We start from the raw sequence: 21,143 nt of genomic DNA, 5'->3' as shown, positions 1-21,143 counted from the left end.
ATACTCCTACATCTGTCTGTACATATATGGTGAAGAGTAGCAGTAATAGTAGGAGAAAGATATAAGAAATTAACAATTTATTTGGTTAACTAGAAGTGCTTATTTAAAGAACTTACCAGATTCGAAATGAAGATTCAAATGATGAAAGATGGACCTTTTGGATATAATTTTTCATTTTATACTTTGTTTACCATTTGGATATAAGAAGAAGCAATTTATTAAAAGTAAAAAGCAATTTATTAAAATCTCAATACACCTGGCAAAATCCACTTGATGACCTACTGGGAATTCATATTTCCACTATATAGCTACTATGCATAATTAGTTCAAACTTTCATTGGAATTCATTAAGAAACCTTATTATGTAGTTTAATACACTTTTCTCTGAAGCATTAACTTTCCAATTGAGGGACCTTAAGATTAAAGAATGTCAATCACAGCCTTCATGATCAGTGAAGCCAAATTAACAATGGCAAAGTATTGAAGATACCATGCTCGACAATCCAAAGTTTTATGTTAGACATAGTCTATCCAGACATGGTTTTGTCTTCATTCCAAATGTTCCTTGTAACTATTTTTCTATCTGAACATATGTCATTTGGCTTCTATTTCTATTTTCCTGGCCCTACTAGCAAAAACTAGGGATTCATCATTGTGAATGGACACTGTTATACTAGTTGGGTGGAAGAGTCAGTGCTGGGATTTTTGGAGTCCATATTCTTCTCCTTTTTGATTTTTTTTTAAATCTTGCATTAATTTTCACTTCCAGATGAAAAGCATTAGAGTAGCAATCAATACAGCTGGTAAATATTAGAGATGTGTGTACAAACTTTGACAGGTACTAGTCAATAAGATACTGCATTTCTGTGAAATCCTGTGGCTTGGCATTCTCTATCTGTTTTTGCCTTTTCCCATTCTTCATCTGATTTGCACTTTTATTAAAGAATCAGCTAAATTTATGAGAGATCTCTTTGCGTATAGACTTCTGGTCCCTCATCTGCTATGATGAGTGACTCCTCACTCTTTTGGGAGAGTCTGAAATGAACCTTGAAGTAACTGTGACATCCACAGTATCTCCATGCTTTCTGACACACTTTCTACCTTTAATGTAATATAATAATAATAATAATAATAATAATAATAATAATAATAATAATAAGAAGAAGAAGAAGAAGAAGAAGAAGTTGGAAGGGACCTTGGAGGTCATCTAGTCCAACCCCCTGCTAAGGCAGGAAACCCTATACCCTTTCAGGCAAATGGCTGTCCAGTCTCTTCTTAAAAACTTCCAGTGTTGGAGCATTCACAGCTTCTGGAGGCAGGTTGTTCCACTGGTTAGTTGTTCTAGCTGTCAGGAAGTTTCTCCTTAGTTCCAGGTTGCTTCTCTCCTTGACTAGTTTCCATCCATTGCTTCTTGTCCTGCCTTCAGGCGCTTTGGAGAATATGTCTTTCAGTATATTAGTGAATCATAGTGTTGATGGATAAAAAAGAACATACAATCCCATCTGTTGAGCAAAGTAATCCATTAGTTTTGAATGGCCATCAGCATGAAGAGAAGGAAAGGAAGAAGAATCAGATTAATCTCAATGTTTTCTGGTCTGTTCACTGATGATTTGGCCAATCAAATCAATAAACATTTGAATTAAATCATTCTATCAGAATTTTGTAGAACCCTCTTAATTTTTCAAGTGTTCCCCTGACAGTGTGCTCTTTTTGATGCAAACTGTTAAGGAATTTAGTGTGCAGGGTCTCCTTGTGCTACCAAAGAGTTGCACAGACAAGGAAGGGTACTGAGAGCAGCAAAAGTCACACAGTAAGAATACACTGAGTTGTTAAAACAAAAAGTAGTTTACTTTTGAGGTGGTGTAAGAACAAAAATGCACAGTCAAAAAATAAACAGTCCAGGTCATAAACAATAGCAACAGTCCAAGCTACAAAGTCTTCTTACCGGTCCAGAGGTCAAATACACAGTTCAGGTTACAACAGTAGTAAACCAACAGCAGAGCAAAAACAGTAATAGTAGAGATCAGTGAATTCAGAGAGAGAGAGAGAAGCTACGCTCCTAGCTTCCTCTTATGGCCATGAGAACACTTACACACCCATTGGCCAATTAACATCTTAAAGCCATAGCATTATGGTTAATATATTTTCAACCCAACATTGTAGGCTAACACCATATGCCTAACAAAAACTATAAAAATCTAAACTGGGATTCCAGCACACAAAAGAGTCTCATTTTGGTTTATTCCTTTATTGTTTTTAAAACAGTGACAAAAAATATACTTCACACCAAGGATAAAAATATACAGAGAGAATACATGTAGAAAAGAAAGTGAAAAAATGCAACAAAATAAAAAGTATAATGTATCATTATAGAATACAGATGATACCACTCTAATGGCAAAAAGTGAAGAAGAACTAAAGAGCCTCTTGTTGCGGGTGAAGAAGGAGAGTGCGAAAGTTGGGTTGAAACTTAACATTAAGAAAACCAAGATCATGGCATCTGGCCCTCTCAATTCCTTGCAAATAGATGGAGAAGAAATGGAGGTAGTGACAGATTTTATTTTCCTGGGCTCCAAGATCACTGCAGATGGGGACTGTAGCCAAGAAATTAAAAGATGCTTGCTACTGGGGAGGAAAGCCATGGCAAATCTAGACAGCACACTAAAAAGCAGAGACATCACCCTGTCAACAAAAGTCCGTATAGTTAAGGCTATGGTCTTTCCAGTTGCAATGTATGGCTGCGAAATTTGGACCATAAGAAAGGCTGAGCGCCAAAGAATTGAGGCCTTTGAACTATGGTGCTGGAGAAGACTCCTGCGAGTCCCTTGGACTGCAAGGCAATCAAACCGGTCAGTCCTAGAGGAGATGAACCCTGATTGCTCCTTAGAAGGCCAGATCCTGAAGTTGAAACTCTAATACTTTGGCCATCTAATGAGAAGGAAGGACTCACTGGAGAAGAGCCTAATGCTGGGAAAGATTGAGGGCAATACAGGTGAAACTCGAAAAATTAGAATATCGTGCAAAAGTTCATTTATGTCAGTAATGCAACTTAAAAGGGGAAACTAATATATGAGATAGACTCATTACATGCAAAGCAAGATAGTTCAAGCCGTGATTTGTCATAATTGTGATGATTATGGCTTACAGCTCATGAAAACCCCAAATCCACAATCTCAGAAAATTAGAATATTGTGAAAAGGTGCAATATTCTAGGCTCAAAGTGTCCCACTCTAATCAGCTAATTAAGCCATAACACCTGCAAAGGGTTCCTGAGCCTTTAAATGGTCTCTCAGTCTGGTTCAGTAGGAATAACAATCATGGGGAAGACTGCTGACCTGACAGTTGTGCAGAAAACCATCATTGACACCCTCCATAAGGAGAGAAAGCCTCAAAAGGTAATTGCAAAAGAAGTTGGATGTTCCCAAAGTGCTGTATCAAAGCACATTAATAGAAAGTTATGTGGAAGGGGAAAGTGTGGAAGAAAAAGGTGCACAAGTAGCAGGGATGACCGCAGCCTGGAGAGTATTGTCAGGAAAAGGCCATTCAAAAGTGTTGGGGACTTTCACAAGGAGTGGACTGAGGCTGGAGTCAGTGCATCAAGAGCCACCACACACAGATGGATCCTGGACATGGGCTTCAAATGTCGTATTCCTCTTGTCAAGCCGCTCCTGAACAACAAACAACGTCAGAAGCATCTTACCTAGGCTAAAGAAAAACAGACCTGGTCTGTTGATCAGTGGTCCAAAGTCCTCTTTTCTGATGAGAGCAACTTTTGTATCTCATTTGGAAACCAAGGACCCAGAGTCTGGAGGAAGAAAGGAGAGGCACACACTGCAAGATGCTTGAAGTCCAGTGTGAAGTTTCCACAGTCTGTGTTGATTTGGGGAGCCATGTCATCTGCTGGTGTTGGTCCACTGTGCTTCATTAAGTCCAGGGTCAATGCAGCCGTCTACCAGGAGATTTTGGAGCACTTCATGCTTCCTTCCACAGATGAGCTTTATGGGGATGCTGACTTCATTTTCCAGCAGGACCTGGCACCTGCCCACACTGCCAAAAGCACCAAAACCTGGTTCAATGACCATGGGATTACTGTGCTTGATTGGCCAGCAAACTCACCTGAACTGAACCCCATAGAGAATCTATGGGGCATTGCCAAGAGAAAGATGAGAGACATGAGACCGAACAATGCAGAAGAGCTGAAGGCCGCTATTGAAGCATCCTGGTCTTCCATAACACCTCAGCAGTGCCACAGGCTGATAGCTTCCATGCCACACCACATTGAGGCAGTAATTGCTGGAAAAGGGGCCCAAACCAAGTACTGAGTATATATGCATGCTAATACTTTTCAGAAGACTGCTATTGTTCTATGTACACTCCTTGTTTTATTGATTGCATGTAATATTCTAATTTTCTGAGATTGTGGATTTGGGGTTTTCATGAGCTGTAAACCATAATCATCACAATTATGACAAATCACGGCTTGAACTATCTTGCTTTGCATGTAATGAGTCTATCTCATATATTAGTTTCCCCTTTTAAGTTGCATTACTGAAATAAATGAACTTTTGCATGATATTCTAATTTTTTGAGTTTCACCTGTAGAAGAAGGGGACGACAGAGAATGAGGTGGCTGAAGCAGTAGGCATGAGATTAAATGGACTCCAGAAGATGGTAGAGGACAGGAAGGGCTGGAGAAACGTTGTCCATGGGGTCATGATGGGTTAGACACAACTTCGCAGCTAACAACAACAACATCATTATAGAAGAAATTGTTACAATTCTATTAGTCATGCAATGTATTATTATTCAAGTAGGTATATATTTCTAATATAACTATCATGTTTTCTTTCTCTTTTCTTAACCTGCTGTATTTTGTATAAATATTTCCCATTTTTCATTTTATTTCCCTATACAAGATAAGATAAGACAATCTTTATTGTTATTTTTTTACTGTGGGCACAACGGCCCACAACAAAAATGAAATTTAGTTGCCCGCTCTCAAAGTGAAACACATACATGACACACATCTAAAACATATTATATGCAACATATGTGTAGACCCACACCCCTACATATACATAACAATAAAATATTAAATACTGTCCATCTTGAATATATAACGGAAGGAGGAAGCCTGAGAGTTCACATGGTTAATGCTGTATGGAATGAAACTATGGCTGAAACAAAGTCTACTTCTATAGGCGATCCGTTCATAGTTAGTAAGTGTAATCAGGTCCTCAGTTCATTTAGTGAAACAGGCCAAATATTAACTTTTGTCATATAATCATATCTATATAATCCACTTGTCAAGGTTCCGAATAATGAGACCAAATAAATCAGAACTCCGAGGCGGGAAAATTCCTCAAAGAACATGTTTATTGGATAGATAGTATCAGCCCGATCAAGAGTGAAACCAAATCTAAACTTTCCCTCAGAGAATCAAAGTAATACAATGTAATAATTTCCACTCCTCTACTAATGCTATCCAATAGAACAGCTTGGTGGGCTTCCTGACTAAATGATCCTCTTTCTCCACCATGGTATGGTAAAGACCTTGGTGCCCACAAAACTTGCTCATGTTTAGATTACTAGAAATACGTCTTCCCCCTTTTCTCGTTTTGTTGTAAAGTTGACAGTGCCCCCCCCAAGAAGAAAGGAATTCCTGTGAAAGAAGCAGAAGCACAGATTAAGAACGCTCCTTAGACTTGTGGGGATGTTTATCATAAAATTTATGTATATATATTATGAAGTAAAACACATTGGTATATGTGTGTGTCTGTGTGTCACAAATACAAATCTATATATTGTTATGTAATGTATTATTATTCAAGTAGGTATATATTTCTAATATTATTATTATGTTATCATGTTTTCTTTCCTTTTTCTTAACCTGTATTTTGTATAATATATTTTTCAATATATTTGTCCATATAAGTCTACTTCTTTTTTATATAATATTTTATTAATTTTCTCATTTTACAATTAAGTATTTAAAAAGCAATGTGATGACTGGGTTAATCAATATTTCAATAGCATACATAGGTCTTTAATATAAATCTCAAGTTACAACATCAGGTATTTCCTCTCTTTTCCTCTTATCTATTATCTCATATTAGGCTGATACAGTTCCTATTATTATGAACTAAATAATTAATATTATTTTGTGACCATTCCCCATTTTCTTTATAAGTTTTAAGAAATTTTGCTAAAATTGCCTGGAACTATTTAAATGAGACCGATAAAGCAAAACTGATCTTATATGTTGGACTTTACCAATAAATGATACAAACATTCTACCAGTTCCATTCACTTCAATGCCAATAAATTATAAGGAATTCTAAATATGAATTATATTAATATGCAGATTCCCTCTAAACTTTGTTTTTTGATCAAATGGTTGACTTTGACACATTTTTCTGCATATCAATGTTTTTGTTTATAATATACATAAAAAGCAATTATACCTCTTTTAGATCAATTTTAAAATGAATTGTCTTTTTATTTTTATCTTTATTTATATTTACATGTAATTTCAGCTCTTTTCTTACCTGCTTAAAATATTATTAAGCATTCGATGGTATTTTTCCTCAGAGAAATACTGATTTGCAGTGCTTTTTTTTAAAAAGAAAAAGGTGCTGGAACTCACACATGTCATACAACCTGCCTTGCCTAACCTTCAAGGTTCCATCCAAAAAAGGTGCCGGAACTCCGTTCTGAGCGTTCTATGAGAAAAAAAGCCCTGCTGATTTGCTTCTTTAACGTAAAGGAAGTTAAATTTTTACTATTTTTACTTCAGGAAAATTAACTTGTCTAGCATTCTGCTAATTGCATCCTTCACTTCCTTGTTCCTCAAACTATAAATGAATGGATTAAGAGAGGAGATGACAAGAGTATAAAAGACAGATATTATTTTGTCTTTATCCAATGAGAAACTGGAGCCAGGTCCTATGTACATGAAAATGGCAGCTCCAAAGAAAATGGTCACAGTGATTAGATGGGAGGTACAGGTGGAAAAGGCTTTGTATCTTCCTTGGGCAGAGCTGATCTTCAGGATGGCAATAACAATGGCAATGTAGGAGATCAAAACAGTCAGAAAAGTTGTCAGTCCAACTGCACTGGATGCATTGAAAATCACAAAGCGAGCAAAGTGGGTATCTGAACAGGACAATTGAAGCATTGGAGGAGCATCACAGAAAAAATGGTTAATTATGTTTGAGTTGCAGAAATTTAAGCTAAAAATAACTAGGGTGTGCACTGTTGAATTTACAAAGCCACAAGCATAGGCAGCTATGACCAAGAGGGTGCAAAGCTTTTTTGACATGACAACAAAATACCGCAGTGGGTAGCAGATTGCTATGAAGCGATCATATGCCATCACAGCCAGAAGACACGCTTCAGTGGTCACAAAAATGAAAAAAAAGAAGAATTGTGTGGTGCATCCTTTCAAGGAAATGGTTGAATGTTCAATAACCAAGATTGTCAACAATTTAGGGGCAATTGCTGTAGAATAACCAATATCTACGATGGAGAGATTTCTAAGAAAAAAATACATAGGGGTGTGAAGCCTAGCATCAATTTTTGTTAAAATGATTATCCCAATGTTTCCCACCAGTGTGACAAGATAGATGAGCAGAAAGATGATGAAGAGGGGGATCTGAAGCTCTGGGTGGTCCATGAATCCAACAAGAATGAACTCAGTCACAGTGGTATGATTTTTCTTCATTCTTTTATTTCCCACTGATTGAATAAAAAAGAAAGGAAAAACCTTATAGCAATATGACTTTCACTGGATTGTCTGAAAATGTCCAAGCGAGACTATGAAATCCCCCTAAAAATTAAACTAAAATGAGAGAGATTGCTTGGGAAACATGAGTATTTATTCATGTGTTATGGGTTTTTGATAAATATTCTCTTTTCAAAATACAATGTTGTACTAGAAAGAATGTACCCTATGATGTAGGGTTGCAGTGTCAATGAACAAATAAAGGATTCATACCATGAATATCTTCTTGCATATTCCAGGAAACATTTCTCTGTGTGAAAGAATGTAGATTTCTTTCTAAAATATATTTTCTGTTAAATTCTAGTACTCTCCAAAGAAGTCAGAGTGATCAATTACTCTATATGAGTTTATAATTCCATCCTACAGACTTCAGCCAGAAAAGTATTCCACTTCTGCAGGAAGTGTTCAGTGGAACAATCATTGCCATCAATTGGCTACAATACCTCAAAATTCATCACACTTGCATCTGAAATTACGGTAATTCCAATTTGTGAACTATAATGTTAATTTTATTTTATTTTTAATTTTTTTTATTTTTATTACATTTATATCCCGCCCTTCTCCGAAGACTCAGGGCGGCTTACAAGCTTAGCAGTAGCCTTCATTCTATGTATATGTCTGCTTGTTAGGGCTTTCGCCCCCCCCAAGCGGCATTATTACAAAGTCAGCTTATTGCCCCCAACAATCTGGGTCCTCATTTTACCTACCTCTGAAGGATGGAAGGCTGAGTCAACCTTGAGCCTGGTGGGATGCGAACCTGCACTAATTGCAGGCAGCTGGTGTTACTTAAGGAGGCATTAGCCCACTGCTCCACCAAGGCTCTTTTAATGTTTACAATTAATTTTTAGAATATTTCAAAGTGTCTGATCAGTGTACAGTACGGTCCCGTTCTGCAGCACAACTAGTATTTCTTGTCCATGCTTTTTAGAAGAATGCCAAACTAATATTTAAATCTGCTTTTAGATGAATTGGATTTCAAAACTTGCAACATTAGGTTTGTTTCCTAGAATATATTATTCCATTGCCAACAAGATACCTTCACATACATACAGTATGTGAAGTTGTGGTCACCACAGTTGAGCTGGGGTTTTGTATTTGTTGTACATTTGAACATACTGTAAATATGTTTACTATATCATAAGTAGCATTCATTGATTAAGGTGATCCTGTAAGCAACACTTTGCTTCAGTGCACAACTAACAGGATGAACCACTAAAGCCTCCACTAATAAGCTAGAAGAAAGAACAAAACAACTATTGATTCATGAATTTCATTCACAAAGCATCACAAAGAAGCTTTCTGAGCTTGGGTAATGTGAAAATTCTAAATAAAACACAGAACAATATTTTTACATCAGAACAGTTGAGTATTCCTGTGTCTGCAAATATATAATATGAGGATGAGGAGGATGAAGATACAAGTATTTAAAAGTATATTAGTTTAAGCAGAAAATCTAAGTATAAAGTATTTTTATATGAGACCACTTGAGTATTCCTACATCTGTCTGAAAACATATGATGAAGAGGAGGAGGAGGAGAAGGAGAAAAAGATAAGCATGTAACTGTTTATTTGGCTAACTCAAAGTGCTTAATTAAAGAACTTACCAGATTAGAAATAAAGATTCCATTTCCAAAGATTAAAGATGGAATACTTGGATAGAATTGTTCATTTTATACTTTGTTTACCATTGGTTAAAAACCAAGCTGTTAAAATGCTCAATACAACCTCCTGCAAAAATGCACTCGAGGACCTACTGGGAATTCATATTTCCATCATACAGCATAATTAGCATAATTAGTTCAAAGTTCCATTGCAATTAGTAATTAGCTAGTAATTCATTGCAATTAGTTAGTAATTAGTTTCACTGCATAATTAGTTCAAACTTCTATTGTAATTCACTAAGAAACCTCATTATGTAGTTTGATCATCTTTTATCTGAAGCATTAATTTGCAGATCGAGGGATCTAAAAACTATAGGATCACAACCATACTCTGAAAGCACAAGCGGTGAAGCCAACCTATCAATGGCAAAGTAGTGAAGATATCTGTTTTAAATCATGCAAAACTGACAATCCAGTGTTGCATGTTAGACATAGTCTATGAAAACATGGACTAGCAACATGGGTGTGTGTGTTTTGTCTTTCTTCCAAATGTAGCTCTATCCCTGAAAGGGCCGCTAGAATCTGGATCCCTCTGTCCCTTTCTCCAGGCAATTAGCTTCTTCCCTGCCTGGCATGTCAATGTCCCTCATTCTGTTCCTCGCTCTGGCCATCAGCCTGCTCTGGTTGCTCCTATGTGCATCTCTGCTCACCTAGCTCTGATATGCAGGTTCTGAGGTTTTGCTGGTAAAAAATACAGGAAACCAGAAGTTGCCTTCAAGCTTTACGTTTTTTATTGAGCTGAACAAAAAGACGGGCTCCTCTAAATGAGAGCAGCCCTGAAAGACAAGAAATCCTTGTATTTATTCTTTCTGGTTACGTAAGCAGGCCATCCAGCAAAGCTGACACGCATATGATAAAGATTTTACCCAGTAAGTCTGGCATACTGTAGATAAGAGAGCAGAAGTAACAAACCTGTTCCCTTTTGGGTGTTTCCCTAAAGATATCGTATGTTCTTGGGTAGGTTAGGACATTGAGGATTTTCCTTGCTGGCCTTTCACGACCCTCCATCCAGGACTTTGCAAGAGCCCAAAGACAGTAAGGCCATCTGCACATTCACAATTGATATTTCCTATACTGTCCCCTAATTCCGGGTCAACATAATCCTCCCTTTTCATACTTCGAGCAGTGTCCTCTGGTGTATCTGGTCACTGGTTGGCTCACTTGCCTGGCTCACTCGCCTCTGCCTTACTCTGGTGCATCTGGTGCCCCCTCCAGTCACTGACTCACTTACTTGCCTAGATCAGCTCACCTCCACCATCCTCTGGTATGTCTGTCATCCCCTCATTCACCTGCCGAATTTGTGGTCTTTCTCTCTCTCTGATCACCTCTAGCCCCACCAAGCAGGGACTATGCAGTGGGATGGCAGCAGGATGGCCTTCTCCTCTATCTCTCTCCTCTCAAATTCTTCTCAACCCTGTGCTGTGTTCTCCCACCTCTCTCCCTCCTCACCTCTGCCTCCTTCTCTGCTTGTCCTCACTGTCTCCTTTTCCCTTCTGCTGTTTCTACACTTGCTTCTCTCTCTCTCTCTCTCTCTCTCTCTCTCTCTCTCTCTCTCTCTCTCTCTCTCTCTCTCTCTCTCTCCATCTCCCTTCCAGCTCCTCTCTGTACTCCTTTTGTTCTCTTCCTTTTGCACCACCACTTTTCCTTTTATCCTCTGTGGTCACTGTGCTACCCCTTCCCCTCTAATTTCTGGCAGGTCTCCTGCCTGGCACTGCCACCCCCCCACCCCCATTGTTCAGAATATCTGGCTGCCACCCAATTGACTAGTGCTGTGTGCCAATTATTTATTTATTTATTTATTTTTATTTTAATTCCATTTATATCCCGCCCTTCTCCGAAGACTCAGGGCGGCTTACAAGCTTAGCAGTAGCCTTCGTTCTATGTATATGCCTGCTTATTAGGGCATATACCACACAGCAATCAGGCCTGGGACACCAGCAGCCGGGTGGCTCAGCCTACCAATCAGCTGTGTGCTGTGCAGTTGGCCCTTCCCACAACACATTCCCCCCTCCCAAAATGTTTTGGTTCTCCAAAAGAGTGAAGGACATATGTATATTAAATGTCTTTTGCTGGGGAGGCGATGCTAGTACTATAGCACTTCCTACCAATGGGGCCTGCGAGTATGTTGGGGGTGGGTCAGGCATCTCTTTTCCCATTATCTCATTGAGCTATAGTTGGACTTCTGAGGTCCTTCTAGTGGTGAGTACTGCCTCCTCTGTGCTCTGGCTCAAAGTATTATATGTCAGTCTTTGTCATAGACCCATTGGATCCTGATTTGGAGGAGGAGGGAGGAATTGGAACAGGGACCATCTGACAGGGATGGCACAGGGATGGTAAGCGATGGTAAGAGCTTCTACCCTCTCTTTCTCTCTCCTCTCAAATCCTTCCTCACCCTGTACTGTATTCTCCCAACTCTCTTTCCCTCCTTGCCTCTTTGCCTGCTTACTTTGCCTCCTTTCCTGCTTGTCTCCACTGTCTCCTTTTCCTTTCTGCTGTTTCTCCACTTGTTTCACTCTCCATCTCCTTTCTTCCTCCCCCTCTATCCTCCTTTTGTTCTCCTCCATTCACACCATGTGTTTTCCCTTTTATCATCTCTGGTCACTGTACTACCCATCTGCTGCCCAGTGGTCATCCACCAGCCAAGCCCCGCCCACCAACCATCCCAAGCAGATATATGAGATCTTTTTATGTTTAGGCTTCTGATCCTTCAACTGCTTATGACAAGTGGCTCCCTACTCTTGGGAAGTCTTAAAATTACTCTGACATCCACAGTCTCTGCATGCTTTCTCTTAGACTTTCTACTATGATCAGACCCTGGGATGTCCACAGCCCAGCTGCTCAGGAAACCAATTGGCCGAGCACTGTGCTGCCAACCATCCCTGTTACACAAATGTTCCTTGTACCTATTTTTCTATCTGGGGATTTGTCCTTTGGCTACCAACTTTATTTTCCTGGTCCTACTAGCAAAAACTATGAATTCATCATTGTGAATGAACCCTATTCATTCAGGTTGTGCAGAAGGATCAATGCTGGGGTATTTGGAGTCCATGTCCTTCCCCCTTTTTTTGTTGGATTAATGTTCCTTTACAGACTATAAGCATTGGAGCAATTAGCAGGACAACTTGTCAATGTTAAAAAGGTGCACTCAACATTTTGACATGCACCAGTCAATAAGATACTGGATTGCAGTGAAATCCGGTAGCCTAGGTATCTTCTATCTGTATTTGCCTTTTCCAGTTCTAGATCTGATTTGCATTTTTTATTAGAGAATAAAAATATATGAGATGTCCTTGTGTGTAGTCTTCTGGTCATTCATCTGCTTACGGTGAGTGGCTCCTCACTCTTGGAAGGTTGTGAAATGAAGCCTTAAAATTACCCTGACATCCACAGTCTCTGCATGCTTTCCCATGGACTTTCTACTGTTAAAGTAATTCTTTCAATGTAGTCACTTAATCATAGTGGTACTGGATAAATGAGAACTTACAGCCCCCTCTGTGAGGCATGTGGGTCCTTGGTTTGCGATGGCCCATCAGCTTGAAGACAAGGAGAGGAAGAATTGGATAAATTTCAATTGTTTTGATGATGATTTACTCAATCAAATAAATATTTGAATTAAATCAGTCCAGTAGAGTTTTGCACAACCCCTTAATTTTCCAATATTGCTCTGACTATGTGCAGTGTTTATTGCAGATTACAAAAAACTAAACTGTGTTTTAGTAAGAGCCACGGTGGTGTAGGGGTTAGAATGTAATATTGTAAGCTAATTATGCCCACTGCCAGCAGTTTGATTGTGACTGGCTCAAGGTTGACTCCGCCTTCCATTCTTCTGAGGTTAGTAAAATGAGGACCCAGATTGTTGGGGGCAAGAGGCTGATGTTGTAAACTGCTTAGAGAGGTATAAAGCACTATGAAGTGGTATATAAGTGCTATTGCTATTTCAGCTCACAGAAGATTCTCTTTTTTATTTATCCTTTTATTGTTTTTAAAGTAATGACAGAAAAGAGATTACCCCGCCTCAAACATAGGAAAAAAATATTAAAAATTCAAAAGGAAAGTAGAAAAAATACAGCAAAGGAAAAAGCAAAAGGTATATCATTTTAGCAGTAAATAGTTACAATTCTATATGTAGTTATACAATGCAATTATTCAATACATATATTTTTCTAATACATTTATATAACTAACATGTTTTCTTTGCTTTTTTTGAACCTGCTGTATTTTGTATAAATGGATCCAATATTGCATTAACTTTATCCATACAAAGTCTACATCTATAGGCAATTTGCTCATAATTGGCAAGTGAATCAGGTCCTCACTCCATTGAGTGATGTGTTTATCTTCCCAATTCAGCAACATCGTTCTTTTTGCCATAGTAAGGGCACAGAGAATTCAAATATATTGTATGGTTGCCAAATTCCATGTACTAGGTATATAGTTCAAAAGAATATTATCCTCTGAAAATGTTAACTTTTGTCATAGAATCACATTTATATAATCCACTATTTACTTCCAAAACTTTGTAAGTTATATCTGATCAATGATATTTATCTTTTAAGACAAAATATGTTAAAATTTCAACTTCAACCTCTATCAGTTGGTCCAAAGTCAATATCCCTGCTTCCATCCAATTTTTCCATATCACCACATTTCTCCGAAAATTTAAAGTTGGGTTTCCCTATAAAATCAATTTGGCATGGGAAAACTTTTTAATTTTTTTTGTTAGACATTCCATTCTATATCTTTCTAATTGATGTAATTGTTTCCAGAAATATCAGAGATTTAGTATATTTAATTTCTAATGTTGCTAATGTTGTCCATCCAACAAAGATGACTATCTATCTATCTATCTATCTATCTATCTATCTATCTATCTATCTATCTATCTATCTATCTATCTATCTATCTGGAGAAGACTCCTGCGAGTCCCTTGGACTGCAAGGCGATCAAACCGGTCAGTCCTAGAGGAGATCAACCCTGACTGCTCTTTAGAAGGCCAGATCCTGAAGCTAAAACTCAAATACTTTGGCCATCTAATGAGAAGGAAGGACTCAATGGAGAAGAGCCTAATGCTGGGAAAGATTGAGGGCAATAGAAGAAGGGGACGACAGAGAATGAGGTGGCTGGATGGAGTCACTGAAGCAGTAGGCGTGAGCTTGAATGGACTCCGGAGGATGGTGGAGGACAGGAAGGCCTGGAGGAACGTTGTCCATAGGGTCGCGATGGGTCGGACACGACTTCGCAACTAACAACAACATCTATCTATCTATCTATCTATCTATCTATCTATCTATCTATCTATCTATCTATCTATCTATCTATCTATCTATCTCTATATCTATATCTATATCTATATCTATCTATCTATCTATCTATCTATCTATCTATCTATCTATATCTATATATCTATCTATCTATCTATCTATATCTATCTATCTATCTATATCTATCTATCTATCTATCTATCTATCTATCTATCTATCTATCTATCTATCTATATCAGAAAGTCAGTGGGGAAGCTGGCAGTGAATATTGCAAGGAGGGGGGACATGGATTTGAGGTCCATTCCCCCAGTGCACTGGGGGATTTGCTGACCCCTCCATCTCGGCAAGGGACATACTACTGTATGCTGAAGGAATGGATCTTAAATCTGGTAAAAATGCAAGCAAATGCCAACACAAAATGTTATCAAGCATTCAATAGTACTTTTCTTAGAGAAAATGCAATTATGCCTTCCTTCTTTAATATAAAGGAAGTCATAGCTATGCTATATTTACTTCAGGAATGTTATCTTGTCAAGCATTCTGCTAACTGCAACCTTCACTTCCTTGTTCCGTAGACTGTAGATGAGTGGATTAAGTGAAGAGATCACAACAGTATAAAAGACGGATATGATTTTGTCTTTATCCAATGAGAAATTGGAGCCAGGTCGTATGTACATGAAGATGATGGTTCCATAGAAAATGGTCACAGTGATTAGATGGGAGGCACAAGTGGAGAAGGCTTTGTATCTTCCCTGGGCAGAGCTGATCTTCAGGATGGCAATAACAATGGCAATGTAGGAGATCAAAACAGCCAGAAAAGTTATCATTGTAATTGCAGTGGATAAAATAAAATGCACAAAGTGAGCAATGTAATTATCTGAACAGGACAATTGGAGCATTGGAGGAGCATCACAAAAAAAATGATTAATTGTGTTTGAGCTGCAATAATTCAAATTAAAAATAAGTATGGTTTGCACTGTTGAACTTATAAAGCCACAGGTATATGAAGCTATGACTAAGAGGATGCAACACTTCTTTGACATAATAACAAAATATTGCAATGGGTTGCATATTGCTATGAAGCGATCAAATGCCATCACAGCCAGAAGGCAGCCTTCAGTGGTTACAAAGATGGCAACAAAGAAGAATTGTGTCATGCATCCTGTGAAGGAAATCATTGAATATTCTATCACAAATGTTGTCAACAATTTGGGGGCAATGGCAGTGGAATAACCAATATCTACAATGGAGAGATTTCTAAGAAAAAAGTACATGGGGGTGTGAAGCCTAGCATCAATTTTTGTTAGAATGATTATCCCAGTGTTTCCCACCAATGTGATGAGATAGATAAGCAGAAAGAAGATGAAGAGGGGGATCTGAAGCTCTGGGTAGTCCATGAAGCCTACAAGGATGAACTCAGTCACAGTGGTTTGATTTGTCTGCATTGTTTATTTCTCTCTAATATAATAAAAAGACAGGGAAAACCTTATAGCAAAATACTTGTTGCATTGTTTTAGAATGCCCAAGATTATGTAAAATCAGTCAATCAGAATAGAGCTGGGCTTGCACCCAAACTCCAAAAGCTTCTTTGTAATGATTTATGAGAATTAAATCTCTTGTAGTACATAAGATGCAAAAATGCAGAATAAGAAGATAACAGAGTTGGAAGGGACCTTGGAGGTCTTCTAGTCTAACCCCCTGCTCAAGCAGGAGATCCTATACCATTTCAGACAAGTGGCTGTCCAGCCTTGTCTAAAACCACCTCCAGTGATGAAGCATCCACAACGTCTGAAGGCAAGCTGTTCCACTGGTTAATTGTTCTTGGTATTGGGAAATTTCTCCTTAATTTCAGGTTGCTTCTCTCCTTGATTAGTTCCCACCCATTGTTTCATGTATTGCCTTCCGGTGCTTTGGAAAATAAGTTGACCCCCTTCATTATATTTTTCCAGGAAGCATGCTCCAAGAAGCTAGAAGTCATTACATTCTAGTACTCTCCAAAGAAGCTCAAATTGGTCAATTATTTGAACTGTGTGGAATGAAATGTAATTTACTTTGGCAGGGAATACTCTGTGAAACAATCATTAGTGGCTATTGGCTACTATACATTAACATTTATCTAAATAACATCAGAAATTAGTTCCAATTTGTGATTCATAATTTTAACTTTTACAACTAGTTTAAGAGTATTTCAGATTGACTGATTAGCATACACTATGGCTCTGTCCTGCAGCAGAGTTCTGTTTAGTATTTTTTCTTCCAGGTAGAAACACTCTTAAGTGCAATGCCAAACTTATATCTAACTCTGCAGTTTAGATTAGCTGGATTTTAAAACTGGCAGGACACCGGCTATGTTTTGCAATAGATTATTCCAGTGGCAACATGATATCTTCATAGCCGCATTGTAATGATTGTAAGTATATGTATATATATATATATGTTGTCCATTTGAACATTAATATGTTTACTACATTATAAGTAATAGTAATTGTTTGAGGAGATGCTGTAGGTAACACTTTCCTTCAATCTACAAATAATAGGATTAACCACTGCAGCCTGTACTAGTAAGCTAGAAGAAAGAACCATCCGTTCACTCATGAATTTCATATGTTGCCACCCAGGAGCAAAAATCAAAGATGTGATTGAGACTCTTAGCAAAATAATCAAGTCCACAGATTACTATCTCTTTCTTCTTTTTCATATGGGGATGAGTGATATGACAATGAACCTGAAAACAATATCAAGAGATTATAAGCAACTTAGCAAGGTAATCAAAGAGTTAGGAGCACAGGTAGTGTTTTCAACTTTACTTTTAGCAAAAGGTCAACATTCAACGAGAGAACAAAAGATTTTATAATTAAACTATTGGCTTAAGGTACAGGTCTGCAACCCGCGGCTCCGGAGCCGCATGCAGCTCTTTCAGCCGTCTCCTGCGGCTCCCAGTCCTCTGCCATGTGCAGTCCAAAAAAAAAAATGGGACTAAAAAGTTCAACCAATCAATTCAAATATGCAGGGTAGGTGCATATCTCGCTTTGGCTCCACTCTTCAGTCAAACCCTGTTCTGCGCATGCACGCATGTATGCGCATGTGTACACATTTTTTACGGCTCCCAGTTTTTCCTTTTGTGAGGGAACCAGTTCTGAGTGGCTCTTTCACTGTTTCAGGTTGCTGACCCCTGGCTTAAGGGATGGTGCAGTCAAGAGAACTTCAGATTCTTAGATGATAGTCTATGTTACCTACCTGAAGGGCTTCTGACATGGGATAGACTGCAACTGAAAAGAATTAGAATGTATTTGGAAAATGACTGGCTTAGTTTATCTGAAGGGCTTTAAACTAAAACTGAGGGAGAAGGGTGACCAATCTTTAGGATATTTAGGACTTAATCCCAAGCATAAACATCAAGACAACCAATCAGACAAGGAAATAGGGAGTGGTGGAAAAGAAGGAAAACTCAGATATAGAAAGGGAGATATAGGAAGCAAACCTGGGGTCACCCATAAAGGACTCAGATGGCTATACACTAATGCTCAAAGTCTGAGGAAGAAACAGGGTGAACTTGAAGTAATAGTATACAAGGGCAGGCATTATATTGTTGCCATTACTGAAACTTGGTGGGATGGAACTCATGACTGGAATGTCATAATGGGATACTTTAATTACCCTTACATCAATTGGGAGACAAACTCAGCATGAAGTGAGAGATCAAACAAGCTCCTGATGAACCTGGATGACAACTTTGTCATCCTAAAGGTAGAGGAGGGAAACAGAGGGTCAGCTAACCTGGACTTAATTCTTACTAACAGAGATGAAGTGATAGAGGGGGTTGAAGTAGCAGGAACTGTGGGTGACTGCAACCACGTCGTATTGGGATTCAAGGTTGACTCAGCCTTCCATCCTTCCGAGGTAGGTAAAATGAGGACCCAGATTGTTGGGGGCAATAAGCTGACTTTGTAATAATGCCGCTTGGGGGTGTGTGAAAGCCCTAATAAGCAGGCATATACATAGAATGAAGGCTACTGCTAAGCTTGTAAGCCGCCCTGAGTCTTCGGAGAAGGGCGGGATATAAATGGAATTAAAATAAAAATAAAATAAAAAATATAATGCAGACAGAAGCAATAGAAGAAAATCAAACTAGTGTTTCAGAATTTAAAAGAACTGACTTCAACAAACTTAAAGAGAGCTTGGGAAGGGTTCCATGAATGAAAATCTTAAAGGAGAAAATAATTAAAGAAGCTTGGGAAACTCTAAAAAATGTAATTATAAAAGTCCAGCAATGAAAAGAAAAATAAGAGATCCAAGAAGAAACCAGCATGCTTGTAAAAAGAACTATCTAATAAACTGAAAGACAAAAAGGAGAAGTATAAAAAAGTGGAAAGACGGACACAAAACTAATACCAGCATATATACACGCCAATTGTGCAAAGATGAAGTCAGGAAAAGTAAGGGTCAGAATGAATTATTATTAAATTAAATTAAATTAAAATAGGCAAGAAAATAGTAAGAGAATAGCTGCCATCCTAGATGAGTTCTAATCACCAGGACCATGGAATATATCCCAAAGCTTTGAAGGAGCTGGCAGACATGATCTCAGAATCACTGAGACATACCTTTCAAAGATCCTGGAGCACCATGGATTTACCAAAGGACTGGAAAAGAGCTGGCATGGTTCTCATCTTCAAAAAAGGGGAAAAAATGGATCCAGGAAACTATAGACCAATCAGGCTGACATTAATACCTCAGAAGAATCTACAAAAGATAATCAAGTAACAGATTTGTGAACACCTAGAAGAAAGCAAAATTGTAACCAAAAACCAACAAAGGTTTGTCAAAGACAGATCATGCCAAACAAATCTTATTGCATTCTTTGACAAAATGATTAAATTAGTGGAGCGAAATACTGTGGATATAGTACACTTGGCATTTGACAAAGTGGATCACCTACTTCTTGCTAAAATAGAAAATAGGATTTGTAACTGGCTGACAAACCACACTCAATGTGTAGTCCTCAATGGAACTACATCTACATGGAAGGAAGGAAGCAGCGGGATATACCAAGGCTCTGTCTTAGGCCCAGTACTCTTCAACATTTTCATAAATAATTTAGATGAGGGGATAAAAGGGGAACTCGTTAAATTTGCAGATGATACTAAGCTGGCACGAATAGCCAACACTTCAGATGGTAGGCTCAAGATCCAGAAGGATCTTACACTATAACACTGGGCCCTATCTAACAAAATGAAATTCAATGGTGAGAAAAGTAAAATTGTACATTTGTGCAATTGTATATTTAGGCAAGAAAATCAAATGTACAGGTGCATAATAGGTGATGCCTGGTTCAATACCAGTAACTGTGAGAGGGTTCTAGGATTCCTAATGAACAACCACTTAAATATGAGCCAACAATATGCTGCAGCTGCCTAAAAAACTCAGTGCAGTACGAGGCTGCATTAACAAAGGGATGTGAAGTGTTAGTATCACTTTATAATGCCTTAGTAAAACCACACCTGGAATATTGCACCCAGTTTTGCTCACCATGATATAAAAAAGATGTTTAGACTCTAGAAAGGTTGCAGAGAAGAGCAACAAAGATGATTAGGGGGCTGAAACATACGAAGAATGGTTGCAGGAATTGGGTATGTATAGTCTAGTAAAAACAAGAGCTAGAGATGACATGGCAGTACTGTTCCAATATTTGAGGAGATGCCACAAGGAAGAGGGGATCAGTCTATTCTCCAAAGCACCTGAAGGCAGGACAAGAAGCAATGGATGGAAACTAATCAAGGAGGGAACCAATCAAGAACTAAGGAGAAATTTCCTGACAGTTGATGACTTGCCTCCAAAAATTGTGGGTGCTCTATCACTGGAAAGTTTTAAGAAGAGATTGGACACCCATTTGTGTGAAATGGCATAGGGTTAGGGTTGAGCAGGAGGTTGGACTAGAAGACCTCCAGGGTCTCTTCCAACTCTGTTATCTTACTATTCTGCATTTTTGTATTTCATTTACTACAGTACTACAATACAGGCTGCAATGGTTAATCCTATTATTTGTAGATTGAGGGAAAGTGTTACCTACAGCATCTCCTCAATCAATTACTATTACTTATAAATAATGTAGTAAACATATTAATGTTCAAATGGACAACAATTACATATACCTGTTCAACTGTAATAACCATAATCATTACAATGTAGCTATGAAGATATCATGCTGCCAGTGGAATAATCTATTGCAGGACATAGTTGGTCCCTGCCAGTTAAAATCCAGCTAATCTAAACTGCAGAGTTAGATATGTTTGCAATTGCACTTAAGAGTGTTTCTACTTGGAAGAAAAAATACTAAACAGAACTCGACTGTAGGACAGAGCCATAGTGTATGCTAATCAGTCAATTTGAAATGCTCTTAAACTAGTTGTAAAAGTTAAAATTATGAATCACAAACTT

The 21,143-nt window shown here is 38.2% G+C and overlaps 2 protein-coding genes across 2 annotated transcripts in view; both read right to left on the bottom strand.

Annotated features, from left to right (window-relative positions):
- Positions 1–6,787: 6,787 nt before the first annotated feature.
- LOC310640656 (uncharacterized protein) overlaps positions 6,788–21,143 on the bottom strand; it is a gene marked incomplete at its 3' end in the record, with an annotated part of 29,354 nt that continues 14,998 nt past the window's right edge. The window contains exon 2 of the mRNA XM_083363077.1: positions 6,788–7,737. Within this exon, the coding sequence (XP_083219203.1) occupies positions 6,788–7,737 (950 nt within the window). The remainder of the gene's footprint in view (positions 7,738–21,143) is intronic.
- LOC310631926 (olfactory receptor 5AR1-like) lies at positions 15,054–16,150 on the bottom strand (the record flags this gene model as incomplete). Its single annotated transcript, XM_083348709.1, has 1 exon — positions 15,054–16,150. The coding sequence occupies one exon, from the start codon at positions 16,148–16,150 to the stop codon at positions 15,215–15,217; it is 936 nt and encodes a 311-aa protein (XP_083204835.1). The 3' UTR covers positions 15,054–15,214.

The sequence above is a fragment of the Vipera ursinii genome (genome assembly GCF_947247035.1).
Source record: "Vipera ursinii genome assembly, chromosome: 1".
Taxonomy (NCBI): domain Eukaryota; kingdom Metazoa; phylum Chordata; class Lepidosauria; order Squamata; family Viperidae; genus Vipera; species Vipera ursinii.
The sequence above is the reverse complement of the archived record's forward strand: the minus strand, read 5'-3'. Positions and strand labels throughout refer to the sequence as shown.